Raw genomic sequence first — 22,876 nt, 5'->3', positions numbered from 1 at the left:
AAAACACGGCTTTTGGTATGAGAGTCAGGATCAGGATCAGGACGATCAGGAAGAGTTGGTACCAGCACAATTAGGAATATTTGTAAAAGTAGAATTTCTAATCCCAAACTGTTGAGTAGTGCGTTGGATATTGCTGACAAAATTATTGAAAGGTCGCATAATATTCTGATAGCCATCAACTTTCAAAAGCCAATAAACCCAGATAAAATTCATGAGCAACTTACCAACAATATTTCAAATTGTATAGTTGGTACAAAATTCCTGCAACTGTTCATAAAGTTCTGGCTCATGCTGGTGAAATAATAATTCACTCAGCTGCACCTTAAGGTCACAAGCTGAAGAAGCTCAACGTTAGCCCGACATTCGGTAGTCTTATTGTATGGAAAATATGAAACTTTTGTATGAGCCGTAAAGCTTGAGCGTATACCCTCCCCTCTCTTCCCCTAGAGTGTTACGTAATTTGTGGACGGTGCCTCATGCCTATACACTCAGAAACACGGGTAGTCACAGAATGACTAAATTTTAGTAATTTATGACTATTTTCTATCTGCCTCTCTTTCATTCTGCAAGGAATTTTATTCCTATTTGTCAATTCGCCTGGGTTGAAGCTCTAAGCTTCAACACAGGTGAAATGACATTTAGTGTAGAAATTCACAGCAGAATGAAAGAGAGGCAGATAGAAAATAGTCATTAATGCATAGACTTTAGTAATCCTGTGACTATTTTCATTTCTGAGTGTAGGTTTTCAAACACTCACCACCCCCTCATATCCCCATCACACTTCCTTCTCCACACCCTCTTATCAAACATGCCGAAAACTCTTCATGGAATGAATAGAAACATTTGTATAAAACGTTGAAATTTTATAAGATGGGTGGAGGAGTAGTAGGAGTGTCTCATGATATTGTCGCACCGCCACCAAACCGGATCGCGCCAGTGAGACTCGCGACGCGCCTCAACTTGCGACATTTTGAAATCAGTTTTTTAGTGTGGCGCTGCATTCTATCGATTTCTATGAACACAGCGCACTATTCACATATTAACTTTGCTTCGAGCTGGCCTTGAAAGCACACGGTTTTTAACTGCGTCTGTTTTATCGTTTTTATTACCTTTTGTTTTTCCGTTACAAGTAGTATTACCGTACTTTTTTCACGGGGTACGTGCGTGATTGTAGTTATTGGTATCCAATATCGTCTACGGTGTTAACTGTTTAAATAGCCACAGGTGGCTGTCCCCCTCTTGCAGGCGCGTGTTTTTCACCCGGGAGAGGGAAGTGTGAAACGCGTTTTTATCACGGTTTCGCGCGGCCGTGTCACTTATCGTGACTATTTCAGTGCATGACCAGTGTTACCTAACACTCAAAAGAAGAATTGCTTCAATTTCCAGCCCTTCGGGGCAAAAAACAACCTTTTCCCAGAGCCTTTTTCTGTGGAAAAAGGTCATCCGCGAGTGAGTCATTATTCGCATAGTTTTGACTCTGCCAAACTTAACGTTGCTCAGCCAGTGCATATCGGTGGAAAGGCACACATCTGACCGGGGATGACCTAAAGCAGAGCATTGTTTGTCGCAATCGTTCTGTTGCTTACGGTTTCGGACTACAGTGATCGGTGGTGAAATAACTTGGTGTCATAGAGAAGAGCAATTCTGGGGATTCGGGGACAAAATAGACCCCTGATTGTGTTTTCTCCCGCATACGTCAGTGTGTACCAGCAAGGGAAACGGATTCCTCCCCCCAACTATTGGGGTGCTGGGGCCGAAATAAACCCTTGAGCAGGTTTCGGAAAACCTGTGAATTTTTTAATTAGTGCGTGAATCTTCATTATCTCCACATATTGAGAAAAGGCTGCTAGTAGTGCGCGAGTGCAATCCGTTAAACCGTCGCTTCCTGTTTGGTTTTTCTGGGCGCTACCTGCATCAAGGCCGTAATTCAGGTGAGTTGGTGGTGGTGGTGTCTTTAGAGTAAGGGGCCGCCATGGCGGCTAGTTCGTCCGGACCTCCCCCAACCGCTTGGTGGGACGGTCCCGAAAACGATTTCGGAGGAAATAGGGTTGATGGCACGCATTCTGGTCCTACGCTTCCATCGTTTATGGACCCGGAAGGCTTCCATGGAGAATTACACCTAATGAGGATGTCGGGGGCAAATGGACCACTCCCCAATCGACCATTCGTAATCCGAAGGTCGGTGGAAAAATTTATTGGTGGAAAAATTGAAGGCGCTTTTCCTGAAGGGAGGACCTCTTCTTATGCGCTTAAAGTTAGGAGTCAAAAACAATACTGTAAGTTGTTGACAATGAGCCAGCTTATTGACGGTACTGCAATTTGCATTACCGAGCACCCTACCCTCAACTCTGTCCGTTGTGTGGTAAGCTGCCGGAACGTTATCGAACGGTCGGAGGATGAACTGTTAGAGGAACTCAAGGAACAGGGTATCAAAGAGGTTCGCAGGATCACGCGACGAAATGGGCAATCGAGGGAAAATACTCCGGCATTGGTCCTCACCTGCCGTGGGACTATCCGGCCTGATATTGTTGACTTTGGCTACATTCGCTGCAGGACCCGACCTTACTATCCGAGTCCAATGCAGTGTTTCAACTGTTGGCTTTTCGGTCACACCAAATTGAGGTGCCAGGCCAAGAAGACTACCTGTGGGAACTGTTCAGGGGATCACCCGATCGCCGAGAACAGGGAGTGTAGTCACGAAAGCTTTTGTAAGTCCTGCAACACCAAGGGTCACAAAATTTCGAGCAGAGACTGCCCACAATGGCAGTTCGAAAACGCAGTACAAAGGATTAAGGTCGACCAGGGCCTTTCCTACCCTTCCGCTCGCAGAATAGTGGAGCAAAACCGAAGCGGAAGATCTTTCGCCTCGGTGACTGGTCCTGCCACCACTGGTATCGATCAGCAAATTAACGTGATATCTGAAGAGCAGGCAACGATCTTGGCGGCGAAAGACGCTGAGATTGCTGAACTTCGAGCGGCACTTGCCGCCCATTCAGCCCCTCTGGTCTCCGCCAACCAAGAAATTGAACAGCTAAAAGCCATAGTTGCAGAGCAGGCAAAGCAAATTGAGGCACTCACCGTCCAAATCTCAGTCTTCCTCAAGGCTGTGATGCCATCCGCTAGCTTGTCATGTCCAGCAGGACAGCTAGCTACTTCCACAGTCGTACTACCTGGTTCTAGCACTCTATCCAATAATCCCCATACAAACGATGGAATCACGGGCACGGAAACTGACTCTGGCCATACCGGCCAAAATGTACTCTCAGATTCCGACACAGCCTCCTCTGACCGCAGCGTTAATGTTGAATTTTATTCACCTCATCCAATGAAAACCATAGTTTCACCCCAAACACCAAAACCGTCACGCAGCAGAACCTCTCTTCCGAGTGGAAGTGAGATAAACAGCGAACCAGTCACACCTTCAGTGAAACGTCCAATCAGTGCCGTCTCCCGAACGGAATCGTTGTTCCAACAACAAAAAAAGACGAAAAAGAAGGCTTCCGAAGGTCTTGGGACCATTCCTAAGAAGCGGTAAGTCCATCAACCTTTTCTCTATCTTCTCACCGCCACCCCAACCCCCCAAACCTGACACCCCCAGAAGTGCCTTCCTTCCTGATACCGTAAATAGCAGTCTACAGCCCAACATCGATTTCATGGCTTCTGACTGTCGGGGCGCCGGCGAACTGGAAGTCTTACACCAACCAGCATCGCCGGACCGACTCCGGCATCATGCCCAACGTATCAGTCCTCTCACCTCTCTTGACAGTCGGGGCGCCAACGTACCGGACGCTCTACCCCAACCGGAATCGTTGGGTCGACTCCGACGTCTTGAAGGAGAAATGGACGAAGAGCTCCTGTTTCCTTCTGTTCGTTGCCCAGCTAAAACTCCCGGCAGCCAGAGCCCCGTCAGTGCGGTCGTCTCCCACTCCGGAACTGGCGGACAACCTTTGGCGTTGGGAGAAGACCTGGAAGAGGGAAATCAAGCCTCTGAGCCTATTTCCCTGGACGACGTGGGAGGTGAAGGTTTGCAAGTAATCGGGACGCGTCGGGCTCTACCCTCTACCCCAATGGACAACGTGGGAAGTCAAGTCCTCGTACTCCAAACGAATACCAAAGCATCCAAGACCAGCAGCTCTGAAGCCTTATTACCCTCCAGCATCCCTGTCGGCTTCTTCGTGAAGCAGCCTGGGCACCCCGGGCACTCCAACCCGGGTGGTAAGTCCCACTCTGTCAATGGTTTTTCCGGTACTCTCAGCACGCCCAACTCTGCAGTACCTGCACTCTCTGTTAGACATCACAAGCAACGCTACCCAAATTGCGACGAAACATCACTATCACCGACTGCTCCTTCAATGCCATCGTCAGGACTTTCCGGAACATTAATTTTAGACAATCAGTCCCAGCCGTTAGATACTCCGTCTGGGCTCTCCGGGTACTCCAATCCCGGTGGCAAGTCCCTCTCCGTTACCAGCCCTACTGGTGCCAGCACGGCATCCTCCATCACCTCCTTCGGTTTGACCACCAGGCTTTCCGGAATTCCCAGCTTGGACACCAATTTATCCTTACCTCAACATTCAATCCGGGGTACCCCTGATTTAAGCACAGCGGTCACAACTTTGGCTACCGATGTTTCAGCGGCAGCTCTTTCTCAGCACCTCAACTTGGGCGACAGATCCTGTCTACGGCAAACGTCTCCAAACCTCAGCGGAAGCTCATCCATTTCCCGGACTTCTTTTCCCACGCCAACTCTACCAAAACCGATAACCTTTCTGCTTCAATGGAACATGATTGGTTTCTACAATAACCTCGCAAACCTCGAACTTCTAGTCCATGATTCTCCACCGTGGTGCCTAGCTCTGCAGGAAGTGAACAGGGTATCGGTCGAGCAACTCAACCGCTCGCTTCGTGGCCAATATCGTTGGACTATGTACCGTGGTAACAACTTGAGACACTCAGTCGCTCTGGGTGTATTGACGTCCATCCCTTTTGAGATCCTCAGGCTCGACTCGGACCTACCCGCTGTCGGAATACGCCTCATCGGGCCTATCAGGATTTCCGTTTTGAACATCTATCTCCCTTGCGGAACCCTTCCTAACCTCCGTGAACGGATTGATCGAATCCTCGATGCGACACCCGGACCTACCCTTCTTGTTGGCGACATGAACGCTCATCACCCTATTTGGGGTGGGCAGCGTTCCGACACCAGAGGAATTTCCTTACAAAATATTTTCGAGGAACATGACCTCATTGTCCTTAACAACGGTGCAAATACCTTTTTCAACGGACATACCTCCTCAGCCATCGACGTGGCCGCTGTAAGTCGCTCCTTCGTCAACCGCTTACAGTGGGGTATTGTCTCCGATATGTACGGCAGTGATCACTATCCCATTCGTATGAGCACCAGCGCCTCTTCGCCGGCTTTGGCCCGTCGTCCTAGATGGATCTACGAGAAGGCTAACTGGAACGAGTACACTCAAAGTTTTTGCGATCTTTCCCGGAATCATGCACCCACCAATTTGACCGATCTGGCCAAAGTGATCCACAATGCAGCAGAATCATCCATACCTCGCACAAGTAATCGTCCGGGCAGGAAGGCTCTACACTGGTGGACGGATGACACCAGGAAAGCAGTTAAATCTCGGAGGAAAGCCCTACGGGCGGTTAAACGTATTCCCATTGGCCACCCCAACAAGGAGAATGCACTGATCCTATATCGGCAGCGACATCTGGAATGTAAAAGGATAATTGCAGATGCCAAGCGTGCCAGCTGGGAAAATTTCTTGGACAGCATGAATCCAACACAAACTTCCTTTGACCTCTGGAGCAAAATAAATGCTCTCAGTGGCAAGCGTAAATCAACACCACTAACACTTCAAATTGAAGGCTCCGATGTATCGGATCCTCCAGCAGTAGCAACGGCTTTAGGTGTATATTTTGCAAAGCTAGCAGCCATCGATAGCTACAGCGATTTCTTTAAGCGCCGTATTCAACCAAGTCTCAGTTCTGTGGCCGATTTTTCCGTTCCTGATGATGATGATAACGCGCCAATCAACAATCCATTCACTCTCAGTGAGCTAATTTTCGCAATCAAATGTAGCACCGGCAAATCTGCTGGCCCAGATGGGATCGGTTATCCTCTCATTAAAAATCTCCCTCCCTCCGGCAAACTACAACTCCTAGATCTCATCAACAAAATATGGCTCACGGACACTTTTCCGTCAGAATGGAGCGAAAGCTTGATTGTCCCCATACCGAAAACCAACAGTGACTCCCGTGGCCCATCAAAATTCCGACCAGTTGCACTTACGTGCTGTATGTCAAAGGTGATGGAGCGGATGGTTAACCGTCGACTGAAACAGTTCCTGGAATCTCACGACCTCTTGGATCATAGACAACATGCTTTTAGAGCAGGGCACGGGACTTCAACCTATTTTTCCCAACTCGGCGATGTCCTACAAACGGCTTACTCCAGCGGCTTGCACACCGAGATCATTTCCCTGGATCTATCGAAGGCGTTCAACCGGACATGGGGTCCATTAGTGCTCCGTCAACTAGCCCAATGGAATTTATCGGGGCACATCATGCGTTTCGTTCAGAATTTTCTGCAAAAGCGTTCTTTCCGAGTCCTTGTTGGCGACTTCCTATCAGAATCATATCGGGAAGAGACCGGCGTTCCACAGGGCTCTGTGATAGCCGTCACCTTATTTCTGGTGGCAATGAACGGAGTATTTAGTTACCTTCCCGGTGGCATATACGTATTTGTATACGCTGACGATATTCTGCTTGTCGTTTGCGGGAAAACACCAGTTCGTGTCAGAATCAAAACCCAAGCAGCTGTCAACGCGGTATACAAGTGGGCTTCTGCAGTTGGCTTCGAGCTGTCTGCATCGAAAAGCGTTAGATGTCACGTGTGTCCATCTAACCACCGAAACCCCGTCCCAATAGTGGTTAACGGAGCAGTTATTCCTAACAAAAAAACCGTCAAGGTGCTTGGAGTCACTGTTGACCATGGGCTCACCTTCCGGCATCACTTTGACTCAGTGAAGCAGAATTGTCAAACCCGCCTCAATATAATCCGGACGATCTCACGACCCCACAGAACCAACAATCGGGCGGTACGCTTCCGGGTTGCGCAAGCCATAATTGATAGCAGGCTAACATACGGGTTAGAACTCACTTGCATAGCGTTAGACCGACTCATTACCACTCTCGCTCCTGTATACCACGGGTACATACGTATAATATCAGGATTACTCCCATCAACTCCGGCGGACTCAAGCTGCGTTGAAGCAGGTCTTCTCCCCTTCCGCTTTTTCATTTACACGACTGTCTGCAGAAAAGCTGCTGCTATTACCGAAAAAACATCTGGAGACGACAGGATCTTTATCTTATCTGAAGGGTGCAGAATCCTTCGGACGGCCGCCAACGTGGAGCTCCCCCCAGTGGCCAAGGCTCATTGGTACGGAGACATTTGTTGGCACTCATCGAAACCAAACATTGACAACACGATCGCAAATCAGTTTCGCGCAGGAGATAATTCATCGATCCTTAGGGCTACCGTCCTCGACTGGCTACATACCAAGTATCCTAGACACGAAAAACGCTACACCGATGGGTCACTCTCCAATCTCGGCGTCGGCCTGGGAGTCTCGGCCCCCGAAATTTCACTAAGCCTCAGTCTACCTCCTATATGCTCCGTTTTCTCCGCGGAAGCCGCTGCTATTTTCACAGCAGCCACCATACCATCCGACCGGCCAGTAGTAATCCTTACAGATTCAGCAAGCGTTGTTGCTGCCTTGCAATCCGAAAGGCCTACACATTCATGGATTCAGGGGACCCTGGAAAATGCTTTGCCGAACACAACCTACGCATGGATCCCCGGACATTGTGGGATACCCGGAAATGTAGCTGCCGATAACCTTGCCGGTACTGGCCATTCTTCTCCGCGTTTCGATGAAACGGTTCCCTTCGATGACGTTAAAAGATGGATTTCGAAAACCTTCAAGACCGTATGGGGTGCTGAATGGGCTCAGTCCTACGCTCCACACATACGGAAAATCAAAATCTCAACCGAAAATTGGACCGATTGTCCGTTTCTCCACGATCAACGAGTCATCTCCCGTTTGAGAACCGGGCATACACGGGTTTCGCATAACATGGCGGGACGTGGTCCTTTCAAACGGATATGCTCTATTTGTGGCGTTCAGAACTCTGTCGAGCACTTTATATGTGCATGCCCACAATACGAATCAGCCCGAAGATCATTCGGAATTTCAGGAAGTATTCGCAGCGCCCTAGGAAATGATGCGGCCACCGTGTCAACTTTAATAGGTTTTCTTAAAGCTACCAAACTGTACGAACAAATTTAAGCCAACAACCCAAGCCAGTAATCAAGAGCCACTTCATCGTGGTTTCGCAGTTCTATTGAGTTTTCGAATGTGAACATCACTAGGATGAGGGCTACCGACAATCTCGGTAGTTACACACAATTAGGTTATCAAATTATTTCAAAATAGGGAGGTTTCGCATGCTGCTGCCAAAATTTTCAATTAGGATTTTCAAATTAAGACTGTCTGTGGGTGTTACTAGCTAAAACAGCTTTACTGTATTATGGCGAGACCCCTTGGTTGGGCTCGAACGGGGCACCCCCTAAGGGTCCTCTTCTATTTTTAAGAGACACCGTTCCGGTGACCTCTCCTGACGAGTGTTGAACTAGCTGTAAGTTAAAAAACACTAAAATAAAGAAAAAAAAAAAAAAAAAAAAACATATTAACTGCGATGCTCGGGGCCCGAGAAAATAATAATTTCAAATAAATCTCGCATACTCTGAAATAACGCCCTAAAAGCCATTGGTAACCATGTGTGTAGCTCATTGTTTCTGAGCAAGTGAATGAATAAGCATCCAAACCAACATCACTGGCAGGTAGATAATGATCCTTTCTTCATCATAAAGTTGTTAAACAACGGATAAATCCATTCACATGTTCAGAAACATTGAGCTACACACATGGTTACCAATGGCTTTTAGGGCGAGATCATAAGTTATGCGAGAAATGTTGCTCTTGATTTCTACCGGATGCATAATGGTATAATCCACCGGCGTACTAAATTCACTCGGCCTGAGAATTGTGACACTTGAGCGGGGCACGCTCCCGTATGATCCCCACGTGATTTGGACCCGCTCTAGTGTCAAAATTCTTCGACCGAGTCAGTTTAGTACACCCACCAGTGGATCAGAACATACTGATATTTTACAAATTTAGATCATACCTTGCTAAAAATAAATGAAAAAACGCAATAAAGCTAAAAATATATTTTTAACAGCCTGGTTGAATGGCGATCCCCCATAGTGCGCAGTCTGGTCCGCTCATCTGTGAACGAAATTGTTAGACGAGTTTAGTACACCATTTTCTTCGCAGTTTAATCCCACCCCTGCATCGAGAAAGCGGTGTTTTCCCTTTTAGTACACCCAAATTGACAGCTTGCAGTTTAGGCGCAATTTTCCAACCACAACGAACGAGACGCTGTTAGCAATCGGGAACAATACAAACAATTCGGAAACCGTAATTTACCGGTGAAAAACTAGTGGAAAATAGTCAACTGGAAACCAAAACGATGTCGGCCTCCACTGGCAAGGTTGTGATCCCGGTGGAATCCCCAGCAGAACAGGAGGTAGTGAGTAAATGCTGATTAAACTTTGGCCGGGTTTGAGGGTAGAGCAAGGTTACGTTTTTCTAGGATGGTTGTGTGTGTGTATGCGCGGTGAAGTGATGGCTGCTGACCCATTATTGTTTTTGTCCGTTTGTCTTACAGGAGCATCTGAGGAACGCACGGAAGCTGCTGAAGGACGTACAGAACGTGCCAGCCATGAACAAGGAGAACGTTGGAAAGCTGAACAAGCTTCCGATGTATTTGTCGCAAGCTCACAAGGAACTGGCCAAGAAATCCCTGTTGTAAGTATTTGATGACCGTTTCGGCGGCTCACTGAGCAGTGTTGCCATGATGGGAGTCAGGGCTAGTAGCGAGTCACTTTTTAGTGACTTGATTACTTATTTTAAGGATATGTTCTGGAATTCTACGATTTTTTAAAAGAAATCTGTCAGTGTTGTCTACAATCAAAAATTGTACCTCGATTTATTCCACAGATTTATTGAAAAATGCTTCAAGTAAATCGTTTTGTAACTACTTCAAAACCTCCAATGAGTTTTGGTCAGAAAATTCCTCATGAACAGAAATTTCGCAAAAAGTTCTATCAAGAGTTTGTTTTTCGGAGTTCACGTATTTAATAAACTGAGTTTTCTTCCGACTTCAATCAGAAATATAAATAAGTATATTTCAAATTACTCTATATTCTAAATTCATCTAATATGTAGATTGTAGACATAGACCATTTTATTTCTAGTCGTTTTTATGACTAATTAACTACTTGTAGATTTGAAATCAATTTTAAGACACTTTCTGGTCACTATTTTGATAATTTTGGTCACTAACGTCTCTATTATTTTGCTGTCTGACCGCTACCAACCATAATGGTTTCTTTTTTTCTCACATTAGCTCAGATGCACTGGAGTCAATCGAGCTCAAACGGAAGAAGACGACAACGGTTCAGTCCCAGTCCAGTCAGACGTCGCCGGAGAAGAAACCCGCCACAGTAACGAAGCCGGCAATCACCGCTGAAGACCTCACATCGCTGGAAGGACCCAGCGAGCAGTACTGGGAAGTGTTGGCCGAAAGACGACGACTGGCCCTGGAAGAATCTCTGGCGGAGAATCAGGAGCTGTACGAGAAGGTCAGCTCGCTGGAAGAGGAGCTGAACCTGTCGAAGGAGATGCTCCAGGAGGCTCGCAATCTGGTGGAGGTGCTGACGGAGCTTCTGCAGGAGGGCGAAGCGGAAAAGGAAGAGGCGGCTGCTGCCGGTAGTAGTAAGGAGGGGGTCAAGCAGGTAGACGACAGTGGCGTCGCTCCGGAGCCCGAACTACCCAGCGACGACGAAGATCTGTAAGTTGGAATGTTACTTGCTCATTACTCCTCGTTCATAGTTTAATACCTGCCGTCAGGCGAAATTGACCTAGATTTGGATAGTAATCTACGATAACGTTTTCGTTTTTGCGATACATTTCCGCGGGTAAAAGCGAAACGAAAACGATAAATGTAATATGGATAAATGAACCAAGTCCAAGAAAAAGCAACTTTTAACTGTATTGAGTTGAAATGCATTTCATAAACGGACTTCATCAATGTTTATATAATGTGGAAATCGAGTGTTCTAATTTAAAAGAAACCTAATCCTCTTAATTTAATTTAACAATTCATCCTAACTAAGGAAACTTTCGAAGAACGTTTCTTCGCCTACCGTTGAATAATTATTTTTTGTAGATGTTAACAACTGTAGAATTACGCGTTATTGCCATCCATCCTGACGTCAAAACCTATTTTTTTGTTTTCGTATTTTGATTGAAATAATATATGTGTGAAAGTAAATTTGTGATATTGTTCCGTAGAAAAAATGAGAAAGCATATTCTAGGTGGCCATACACTTCGGAAATTCAGGAAATGGGGGAAATAGTCTAGAGTGGAGTCGGAAACGGAAAAAAATCTGATGAAATGAAATTGCTGCGTGAAATCTTATGCAAATTTCAGAAAAAAAAAATCCTTGAACAATCAAAACAGAAATTTCTTATGAATTCTTGGAAGAATCTTTGCAGAACCTCCTGTAGATTTCTATTTTAGAATGATAGTTCTTGAAACTAATTACCATGGATTTTCAGAACATTTTCTTATGTTTACAGTACATCCCATAGCATTACTGGTAAGTTACAGTACAGCTGAAAATTGGCGAAAAAACATTCCTACTCGGCTTCTTAAGTATTTGTTTTCTAAATCGATTGTCAGAAAGCCCTCTAATAATTTCTCCTGGGATTCTCCAGCAATTCTCTCAGAGATTCGAACAATATCTTTTCAAGTGATGCTTAAATTAATGCTGGTATACCTGTTTACAGTAAATTCATTCGCAGTTCAACGCTGGTAGATCCACAAATATCCACAGTGATTGCTTTGAAAATTCCATTGAAAGATTTTTTTCAGGGATGTCTACAGAAGCTTCAACAAACGATTTTCTTCAGATATTCGTACTGTAATTTTTTTCCCTGGGCTCGGAATTATATTTTCCAGGGAGCGATGAATTTTTAGTAGTTTTGATTATATGTTGGGTGAATTTCAAAGCAATGGCAGCCTTTTTATTACAAAATTCAGATTTTATCTTCTGACCTAAACATCCTGGTTAAACTGCTGCATAGTACGGCTATCACTCATTAAAATTACTTTCACTTCGGGAAAATATAATTTCAAACTGGCGAGAAGATTTCAAACTGAGGGTGGGTTAGGAGCACAGTCAGACCCTTGAATGTGCAATGTGGGGTAGTAATTGGGAATGCCATTGACGGTTTGTAATCTTCTACGAGGTTTTCGAAAACCAACAGGGCGCGTGCATCGGGTTGCGGATAGGAGCAAAGGATAGCATCTACTTAAAATAATAGAGCAAAAAGCCGTTCCATGATAAGGTAATGTTTAGCGACCTTCTATGGCATTCTAGTACACTCAAAAAAATCCAAACGTCAAGGCTACGTGAAAAATCACGTAGAACCTTGAAAATGAATTTTTCGAGAATTTAACTGACCAACGTAACAATCATCGGCACATGGCTCGAATTGAACTGAGCCATCTGTAGTTCTTACTGAGGTTCCCTATTACCATGACCTGAAAATCCCGTACATAGTCTTCATTCATTCTGACAGTTGAATGCTGTGTTCATTCTATCCCCTTATCATTCGTTTGTCGTTGACGATTGAAACGGATGGATCAGAACTATCACAAACTGTTGTAAAAAGTTTATTCTTGGCGAAAAATGCATGTAAGTAAATGTTTAAATTGTGAATACCTATATGAGTTATGCTAATATGCACTGATTTCGTAAATTCTGTTTTCGTTTCTAGCTATAAAAATATCTAAATCGTAGATCAGCATCATCAGCGGAATCTGCAGTCAGTTGCAGGGCACCGATCGCGACTTACGTGCAAGTGACCCAAACCCGCGCGCAACTTTTTAAATTCCTCATCAAGCAGTGCCAATCCATACAATCCATGTTCTCCAAACAATAGATTTGTAGATCCAGTGTACCGCCTATGTGAAATAAAAAGCTTTGCAGATCATCCCGACTATGGAGCTCAACAAGCATTGAATGAAGGTACTACCTCCTACGCTACGGCTGCTCTTGGGGCTAGCCAGAACATGACGATGTGAGAAGCAAGATTGAAGGGTCATGTGTCATAAATGTGGACATTTTTTATATTGTTGTTTATTTTACGTTATTGTTTTTGAATAAAGATGTAATCATTTAAGGAATAGTTTTATTTATTTCAACGCATCTAAATTTGGAACAAGTGTAGTGTAACGTAATGTATATCTAAATGTTTAATACAATATACTGGAAATTCACCTGCACTTCACAGATACAATTTGTGAAACGTACGAAAAAAACACGTAGCAACTACCGGATGCATCAGTGCAAACGAAGAAGTTCAGTAGATCATGCGTTCATTCATGATTACTTTTGATTAACGTAAGAGCTACGTGAAAAGTGCGATGGAAAAAAACTACGTATGTTTTCACGTAGCCTTGACCTTTGGATTATTTTGAGTGTACTATAAAATTCTTCACTTACTGGGAATTCTGGCCTTGATAATCCATAGTGATAAAAACATAAAATAATACCTAATAGGGACGTTCCGATACTTCCGATATATCGGAATATCGATATTTTACTTTCGATATTCGATATTTTGGTATCGATATTTTCTATTCAATATATCGGTGATATCGATATTTCCTTCCGATATATCGTAAACTAATATATTGAAAACAATTGTAGGGTTTTAGCATACGCATTAAACATTAGTAAGTGGTACAGCCCTAGACCGCTCTGCCAATTTCTCATCAGTTACCATATACAAAGATTTGAGACAAATCTGCCTCTTAGACGAAATTGACGCATCCTTTAGCAGTCCTGGATTATCTTGGCCATATCCTTGCAAAAGCTGAGGTATGGGAAAAAATACCGGATACCTACCCAGCAGAAAACTCGCCTGATTGTTACGCAAAATCTGCATACATAAAAATTGTTTAGCGATTTGACATTCTCTAAAACACTAGCGTGGACGAGAGTTTCAGAGACCTCTATATGCTCGAGGTGAAAAATAATTGTATGATTTTCTCCAAATATAATTTATTTCTTGTTTAAATATAAGACATAAATTTGGTTTGGGGAAAACTCAAAGCAGTTTCCGTTTGAAATGTACTACAATGTATGTTAACAGAGATATTTATGTAAATATCGGTCAAAACAGCAATAACCTTGAGTATTCAAAGATTTTTTGGCAAATTTTAGGAAACAAAACGGTAGATCCCTAAGTGATATAGCAATTTTGCTCCATTGAAATATATCATATGATCTTCCGATATATCGATATTTTGAATCAATATATCGATGGTATCGATACTTTGTTTCGATTATCGTATCGAATCAAATATCGATACTTCGCAGTATCGGAACGTCCCTAATACCTAATACTGTAGTAATAAACGAAATGAATCAAATCTTCTATACTTGACAAGGTTTTGAAGACAATCAATGAGTGAAAGAACTACCTATAAGAAAAGCCACATCAGCTAAGGCTATACATAGGGGTCATGCACAAATTATGACACTCTCCAAGGGGGGGTCGAGCCAAGCGTGACAAGCCTTACAAAAATTTCGCAGGATTCATACAACAAGCGTAACAATGGGGGGGGGGGGGGGGGGGGGGTAGGGTGTCAAAAAAGTTGAAATTTAGCGTGACATAATTTGTGTACCATCCCATATACAAATGTTGGTCATAGGGTCATGGCGATATTACCGATGTTTCGGTAATCAAGCAGTTTTTGACAGCGCGCCAAAAACAAAATTACCGAACTACGGTGAACTGTAGAAGATCTGTCAAAAAAATTACTGAAAAATCTGTGAATCGTTAGTATTACCGAAAACTGTAAAATATTTCACTGAAGTTTCGGTAAACGGACTATTAGGTTACCGAATTCTGTAATTTGGCTGAATGACAGCATGAATTCATCTTGAATGTTTTTGTTTCCCCGTTGCAACGAATCTCTGTGGTGTATCGCTGAACGATTATTCTCAGCATCCGATAGATTTTAGGAACACTTCGTTATGATTAAGGTGAGTAATATGAACCGAATGTTTTATCTATCATCTAACATAATTATTTGCAGTCCAGCCATCAGCCTCCGCTGCTCTCTCGTTGTTCCCGGCGCTTCGAATCATATGTGGGAACTGCAATGTGACATCACACCCGACGTATTTTTTGTTGTTTCATCAAAATATTATGCTGGATCCGGTAATATATTCCTCAATATTTATAAAAACCAATTACTAATAAAAAAGGCCGTGATCTAATATTGTCAACGTTGTTCTTTTTTGTCCAAAAATTGGGTTCCGAGGAACAAAAATCGGTGCACCGTGTTTACAGTTCTTCGGTGAACGATTACCGATCAATCGGTTGTTTTGACAAATGAGATCGAAAATGCGAATTACCGATAGGTCCGTAATTTATTCGTTTACCGAACCGATTACCGACCGTTCAGCTGTTGAGATTTCGGTAAATGGATTACCGAATTCGGTGATTTGATCTAAGTGTGTAAATTACTTCAAGAATTTTCTACACGGGAAAAAAATATGCAGCAAAAATTACTATTTTAGCTGACTCTTAAAACTACCATAGAATTTCAGATCAAATTACCATGTTTATAGTGCATCCCATAGTAAAATCGAGGATAATACGCGATTGGCGTATTAACTTCGATGGAGCTTACCACCATAAATGAATAAAGTTTCTATTTTCAAGACACTCAGTACCAGCCCTATGAAGTAATACCTGAAAGAATCTTTTGGCAAAAGCCTGAATAAATTTCTGATATCGATTCAATTTAGGATCGTGTTGCGTATAGGAATGAGAAAGCATATTTCAAAAGTGCCGGGAGCATATTTATTTTTGATACTATATTTTAAATATGGTACACAATTGTAATACTTAAGATTAACGAGTGGGAATGTATCGTTCTTTATCTGGTTTGTTATCAGTCTTCACCGGGTGTACAGTTTTGTTTTATGCCTTATTCTCTAATCTTTGGGAGTACGGAGCAGTAATGATCATACTGGAAAAAGCAGGTATAAATGAAAGCGAATTCTCTTCGCACTGGTGACCACCATTGATGGCAGTGAAGCGTAACTGGATTCCACGTATACGCCATTCGTCGTCACGCCTCACTGGTCCAGCTTTTTCGTCGACCGATAGCAATCGTGGTAGTACTGGAGGCCTTTCCCGTCCCGATACCGATGAACCTTCCCCCGGCAGTAAAGACACGGGCTGTAGAATTGGCCGTGGCTTTGGTCCGCATAGTGCTTGATCACATCCGCAATGGACTGCTTCTGAAAGGTTCCCTCGCACGAGAGGCAGTGGGCCAGTTCCGGAGGGTCGGTTCTTTCGAGGAAGCGCTGATTAACGGCATCGGTCGTTTCGTACGGTTGATGTTGCTGGGGCTGGACGCTTTGACCGTTCTGTTGGGCGTGTTGGTACGGGAAGCCGCTGCTCATGATGATCGGTTACGCCTTCCTGGACATCCGGTTACGATATTGCATGAAGTTGATTCACTTTCGATACGAATTACTGAGATAACTGCGGCTATCAACGCTCTTCTTCTTCTTCTTCTTTCTTCTGTCGCCACTTGTTCAATGGCATTTAGGGATGGCACAGCTCTTTTCGCTATATTGCCAGCGGTTTTGTTTATAGTCTGAAAGACTTCATGAACGTACACGATTCGCTGTCAGCGTGACGTGAAAAAGACTGTGAACGCCGGCCGATCTAGTTGACGGCGCTTATCACTTGTCAGTTTCTGATTGTGTTTATATCGTGCTTTTGATTTCTCGCAGGAAATTTGTTACATTTTTCAAGAGAGTTAAATCTTTTTTCTCATAGAGTTGGTGTATATTGCAGTATTGGTCTAGGTTGTATTTTTGCCTTGTTAATGCGTATTTTACGCAGTAAAATATGACGTGCTCAGAGTTGTCGACTACATCACATATATCACAGATGCAGTCGTCTTTGATTTTCATTTTGCTTAGCCAATAATTGGAGTAGTCATGGCCCGCTAGCAATCGATTGAGTGTTCGTACTTCAATATTGTTTAACGGTAGCTTGTGGTGCCAGGGCTTCTTAGGGATTGTGTTGCAAACCTGGAAAAACTTCCTCCCTTTTCCAAGTTCTGCGGTGTAATTGAGATACCATAGTTGAGCTTCCTGTTCGCTGACTGATGCAAAATAGTTCAGTCCGTCGTGTATTAACAATTTGTTTTTGCAGATATTGTCGCTGGTGGTGCCGGCCTTGGCCAACTGGTCCGCCATATCGTTGCCTTTGACGCCAGTGTGCCCGGGTATCCACTGTATAGTTGTTCCGGATTTCGTAGCCATTTCCAGGATATTGTCTATGACTCGATCTCGTTCTCGTTTGGCGATGTTGCTTCTAATCAATTCACATCCAGATTTGGAATCCGTCATGATCACTGGGCTCGTTATGTTGCTTCTTGTGATGTACTGCAGTGCGACGTATATTGCCTCTATTTCGGCTGACATAATGCACACAGAGTGCTGCAAACGAAGACTTATCCTGACGTTCCTGGATTCGTGGTAAATTCCAATGCCACAGTTTTCACCGTTGTCTGAGGCATCAGTATAGATGATTTGTCGATTATTATATGTTCCGTTTATCAGCGATAGGGTAAGTTGCTTAAGTATTTTAATATTTGTTGTCTTTTTAGGCCATAAATCCCTGTCTAAAGCTGTACGTACAAACACATCCCCGAGTTGGCATTCTATTTCTACAAGATATGACATATCTTTCAAAATATTCTCATGTTGCCGATAGATCCTTTCTACCATCGACATTTTATTTTCTTCAAATGTGTTTAGACGTGTTAGTTGCTCCCAAACTGGAGTTCTTTCGTAGCAGTGTTTAACTACCTGCCTACCGATTACCTTGATCCTCCTGAAACGGAGCGGATGTTGGGCCGATATGGCTTGGAGCGTGTTTAGTGGAGTCGTTTTTGTGCAGCCAGTTATTCGTCTTAGACACGCGTTGTTTATCTTTTCTAATTTGTCCAGATTGGTAGGACTAGCTGACCCATAGATGCTAGCACCGTATTCTAGGAATCCTCTGAAAAGTGCGTTGTACACCAGCCCTAGAGTTTCGGGGTGACTTCCGTGCTTGAGTCCACTGATTACCTTCACCATGTTTAGCCTATCCGTTAATCTGTGGGTAAGTTCACGGATATGTGGCCCATACCTTAGATTTTTGTCTAGCAATAAACCTAGGTACATGTGCATCCTAACAGTTTCGATTTTGTTATTCTCAATGGAAATGTTGAGATCTTTGGGACTGCTGTTGAAAATTATCGCCTTTGTTTTTTGAGCATTTACCGTAAAATTTAGATCTCTGGCCTTTTCCACAAAGATGTTCATGAAACGTTGTCCTCTTGCCTCTACTTCCTCGATGCTACGTCCTTCAATAATCATGGCAAAATCATCTGCATATTGCACTAACACCACTCCTTCTACTTCTATGCTGTGTAGTGCTGCAGTGTATATGTTGAACATTGTGGGCGAGAGAACATCTCCTTGCGGTAGTCCTTGACTCACATAGCGAATCATAGTGTCATTACCTACACGTAAATGTACAGGTCTATTAACCAAAAAAGCAATCATCCAGCTGGAGAATTCCGGAGGGATTCCGCTAGACAACAGTGTTTGTTCCAGTACTTCTACCTTCACAGCGTTGAACGCATTGGATAAATCGATGAACACAACTGCTGCAATGTGGTTCATTCGTCTAATCTGCATAATCTTGTTAGTCACAAACTCCAAGCAACTTACCGTGGACATTCGCTTACGGAAACCAAACGACAAGTCTGGCAGAAACGCTTGCTTCTCCAAATGATATTGTAGCTTATCTAGCACCGCTGCGTTGAGCATCTTCAGGCCGCAATTAATCAGCGAAATTGGCCGGGTTCCTTCTACGGTTTCCGGATTCTTACCGGCCTTAGGGATAGCAACAATTTTTATGGTTCTTATTTCCTCAGCTAGTGAGCACGTTCGCCACATGTGATTCATATCCCTAATGATGCTATTTCGAACTTCGGGGCTCAAGCTTCTCAACAAACTGTAGGAAATCCCATCAGGACCGGGTGACGAACTCTTTTTAGACGCAAGAGTTGTTTCCCAGAACGAAGGCGTGATGATATCATATGTTGGTAGGTAACATGGTCTATAATCAAGATAGTCTTCCTGCGGGAAATGCTTGTCCAGGAAAACCCGAGCCATCGGTGGGTCGTCATGAACTATCACATTATTGACCTTCTTCTTCCTGCCATTCAAACATCTCAGTTTCTGCCAAACTTCTTTGGACGGTGTTCGGGGGTCAAAGCTGCTCACAAATTCTTCAAATCGTTGTTTTGATGCCTCCTTTTTCTTTTTATTGAAGATAGCCTCTGCTTTTTTGAACTCAATCAATTCCCTCATGCCTCCATTCCTGTTGAACGCCGCCCTGGCATTACGTTTGTCCTGCCAGGCCATTTCAACTTCATCAGACCACCAAAACTTAGGGTCGTATTTGTCCTTCTGCCTAGCATTCCTGTGTATCTTTTTAGACACGTTCTGAAGTTCCTGGAAAGTAGCTGCTGTGCTAACATTGATCTTTTTGAAAGCCTCATGTACCTTGGCCTTGTTTACGAAGGTTTGTGCTCTCCTAGGTTCGACTAAACAAATCCTATTTTCGATCGCTAGATGCCTACTACCTATTCCATAATCAAGAACTTTCATTGTTGTACTATTGAAGAGCTGCGGAGTCACTAGTACCAAGTCTATAGTAGATGGCGTTTTTCCCAACTCTGCCGGAACGAATGTTGGTTGACCGTCGTTCATCAGGATAACATTTTCTTCGTTTATAAGTTCAAATAAAGCTGTTCCTTTATTATCCGAGTGTCTGGGATCCCAGGAAGTGTGGTGACAATTAAAGTCACCTCCCACCAACACTTTAGGATAATGTGCTAATTTACGAAAAATGGATTTCAGCTTATCTTTTAGGTCAAGGTGAAACACATTTGGAGCGACGTATATTGAAACTATTACAATATCCATGTTCACTATTTTTCGTGCAATAACCTGGATCTTCGGATAACTCGCAATTTCTACTTCACACGTCCTAATGTTTCTGTCGATAATCAAACCGGCACCACCGTATCCATCATCCCTGGAGTCAAGATATGTGAAGTACCCTGGCACTTTATATTTAAGCTTTTCGTATTCTTTTTTTGTCCAACTCTCTGTTATAAATGCTACGTCATATTTCTCTTTTATTAGTGTTCTAGCTAGTTCATCTTTATGTTTTTCAAGGCTCTGTATATTTAATTGTAGAAATTTCAAGAATTTTTTTGTCATTTCTACTTACATTTTGTCGTTGACATCCATAGACCAATCATACCTTTCAGACCCTTGCTTGGATCTGTCTCGAGATCTGTTCTTGCGCTGTACCATCGGGACCTGCTGGCTGGCGATTACTGCTCCGCTCGTAGATGCTGTATTGCCATCCCCATCGTTGCCAATTTGCTGCTGCTGATCTTTGTGCTTCTGCTGTAGCTCGAACTTTTGCACGAACTTCTCAAAATCGTCGACTCGGTATTTGTTGAAGAGCGCCACTCCATTACGTTGTTCTTCACCATCATCCTTCTTCTTCTTTTTATCCGCAAAAACCGTCACCTGTTCCGCAATGTTGACTTGCTCGATGGGACGCTTTGCCTTCTGTGGCTTGTACTGGTGCGCGTTGACTGGTTTGTAGACTCCGCTTGTCATTTTGGCGTAGCTTTCGGGAATCGTCGGAAATTCGTCAGCGTTTTCCAGGATTTCATACCGGTTCTGCGTAAACGTAGGATTTTGTTCTCTTGCTTCCATATATGTGAGTGTTGTCTTCGCCATTATGCTCTTGATGTTTTTCTGGCGTATCCGTTCTGGGCAGTTTTGGTCGGTTGTTTTGTGCTCATCGTTGTTTCTGCAGTAGAGACATTTCGATCTATTTTGGCATTGTCCGGTTTCGAGCCCTTCGTGCTGCAGTGAACAGTTTTCGCATCTCTTTTTCGACCGACAACTCTCCGTCTTATGGTTGTATCGCAGGCAATTCAGACACAGTACGGGTTTGTTGATGAACGGTCTGACCGAGTTTATGCAGCAAAACAGCCGAACTTCGGTCGGAAGTTTGCTGGCGCGGAACACAATACTGATCCTGTTTGTCGGGATTTTATTTCCTGCTTCGTATCGGTGCAATCTGTTGATCGCTAGGATGGGGAAATTGCTGCTGATGTTTTCCTTGATCTCTTCCAGGTCCATGTCGGTAGGGACTCCAGCCACAACTCCAGACACCGACACGAAGCTGCGCGGGATGTACGCCTTGTAGTTGTTGTTCTTCAGCATGGGATCCGATTGAAGTTTGTTCGCAGTCTGATAATCCTTAAGGAAGACAAGGACTTTGTTTCGACCCAGCGCGCGCATGTTGTAGATGCTGTTCTTGTAGTCGTTCTGCTTGCTGACCAGTCTTCCGAGGGTAAGTTTGTTGATCCTTAGTTCTCCCTTGTTGTCGTCTGCGAGTTGAACGATCACCCTGTACGGGAACACATCCTGTTGGTGATATTCGTAGATGGTGTAAACTTTCTGCTGCTGTTCCGCATTTCGACTTTTGTCAGGAGGCTCCGTCATCGTGCGAGGTTAGGTTCCCGCTTCTCCTATTTCACACTTTTCGGCACTAGAACTCAGTCACACAATGTAGTTTTTTCTCTCTTCCAACAAAAAATGTATTTCACGTTGTATTGAGAAACTTCGGAGGTATTAAATTCGCTTTTTTACAACCGTTTCGTGGATTTTTCGAGAAATCAAAATGGCGTCCGAGACACGTTTTTCTTCACTCCGAAAAAAATGCTATCAACGCTCGACGGGATGGATTGAATCGTAAAATTTAATTTGCAAAGGAAAATAAACAAACCTGTCAAGAAAATGGGGCGAAATCTGTTTGTTATTCGGTAAAAGGGAAAAACCCATTCGCTCCGTTCTTATACACGGAGAACCGAAACAACTCAAAATTGAGTCTTTCACTCACTTGACAGTTAAGTGGAATGCTTCAAAATTGAGTTCTTCCAAAGTATTCAAATTTGAATCAATCCACAAATACATCGATTTGAGTGATTTTAAACTGTATGGCAATTAGTATGTTTTGGATTAAATCTACCCAATACCAAGTCTTAAGGTAGAGCTGATTTCGTTAAAAAATTGGATGTTTCATATTATTCATTGATTATATTGGACATTATTGAACAAGCTAATAATAGTTTATTGAAAACAAAACACGATATATAAATAACAGACTCACTATTTTTAATCTAATGAATGTTCTGGACTCTGCTGCCCGAGTCTGCTTCTCTATCTTCCGTGTTCGAACGGTGCTCTTGTTAACCTGTGGGGTGTTTCGTCTCCTTGTCCATCGGCGACACTCGAGATTCTGTAATTTGAGAAATTTTGGGATTAAATATCCCATTCTTACTTTTGCTGGCTCTACGTCCTTCAAAACATGATCTGCGCCACAATGTTATGCCAACCAACTCGGTCCATGGCTGCTAACCTCCAATTCCTCGATCGCCCCACACTTCCAAGATCCTGCTCCACTTGGTCAAACCA

General features: G+C 43.6%; 2 protein-coding genes and 1 long non-coding RNA gene across 5 annotated transcripts in view; 2 read left to right on the top strand and 1 right to left on the bottom strand.

Moving 5' to 3' along the window:
- Positions 1-9,475: 9,475 nt before the first annotated feature.
- The window catches only part of LOC5572387 (geminin), a 32,146-nt gene continuing 18,745 nt past the window's right edge, over positions 9,476-22,876 (top strand). Inside the window, exons 1-3 of one of the 3 annotated variants that reach the window (XM_001653986.2) lie at positions 9,476-9,675; positions 9,814-9,953; positions 10,555-10,998. In XM_001653986.2, the coding sequence (XP_001654036.2) occupies positions 9,616-9,675; positions 9,814-9,953; positions 10,555-10,998 (644 nt within the window). In that variant the 5' untranslated portion in view covers positions 9,476-9,615. Of the gene's footprint in view, positions 9,676-9,813; positions 9,954-10,554; positions 11,478-22,876 lie in introns of those variants that run through there. The other 2 variants (XM_001653985.2, XM_011495211.2) reach the window with 2 other exon arrangements.
- On the bottom strand, positions 16,072-17,089 carry LOC5572388. Its single transcript, XM_001653987.2, has 2 exons — positions 16,303-17,089; positions 16,072-16,259 (listed from the first exon to the last, which is right to left on the bottom strand). Exon 1 carries the CDS (start codon positions 16,700-16,702, stop codon positions 16,373-16,375), a length of 330 nt encoding a protein of 109 aa, XP_001654037.1. The 5' UTR covers positions 16,703-17,089; the 3' UTR covers positions 16,072-16,259; positions 16,303-16,372.
- On the top strand, positions 17,231-17,960 carry LOC110674707. Its single transcript, XR_002499118.1, has 2 exons — positions 17,231-17,406; positions 17,466-17,960. It is a non-coding gene; the product is annotated as an uncharacterized LOC110674707 (long non-coding RNA).

Source organism: Aedes aegypti, chromosome 1 (assembly GCF_002204515.2).
Source record: "Aedes aegypti strain LVP_AGWG chromosome 1, AaegL5.0 Primary Assembly, whole genome shotgun sequence".
Taxonomy (NCBI): Eukaryota; Metazoa; Arthropoda; class Insecta; order Diptera; family Culicidae; genus Aedes; species Aedes aegypti.
The sequence above is the reverse complement of the archived record's forward strand: the minus strand, read 5'-3'. Positions and strand labels throughout refer to the sequence as shown.

What these genes read in the sequence shown, in the direction of transcription:
- LOC5572388 (XM_001653987.2), bottom strand. Translation starts at nt 16,702, where the DNA reads ATGAGCAGCGGCTTCCCGTACCAACACGCCCAACAGAACGGTCAAAGC.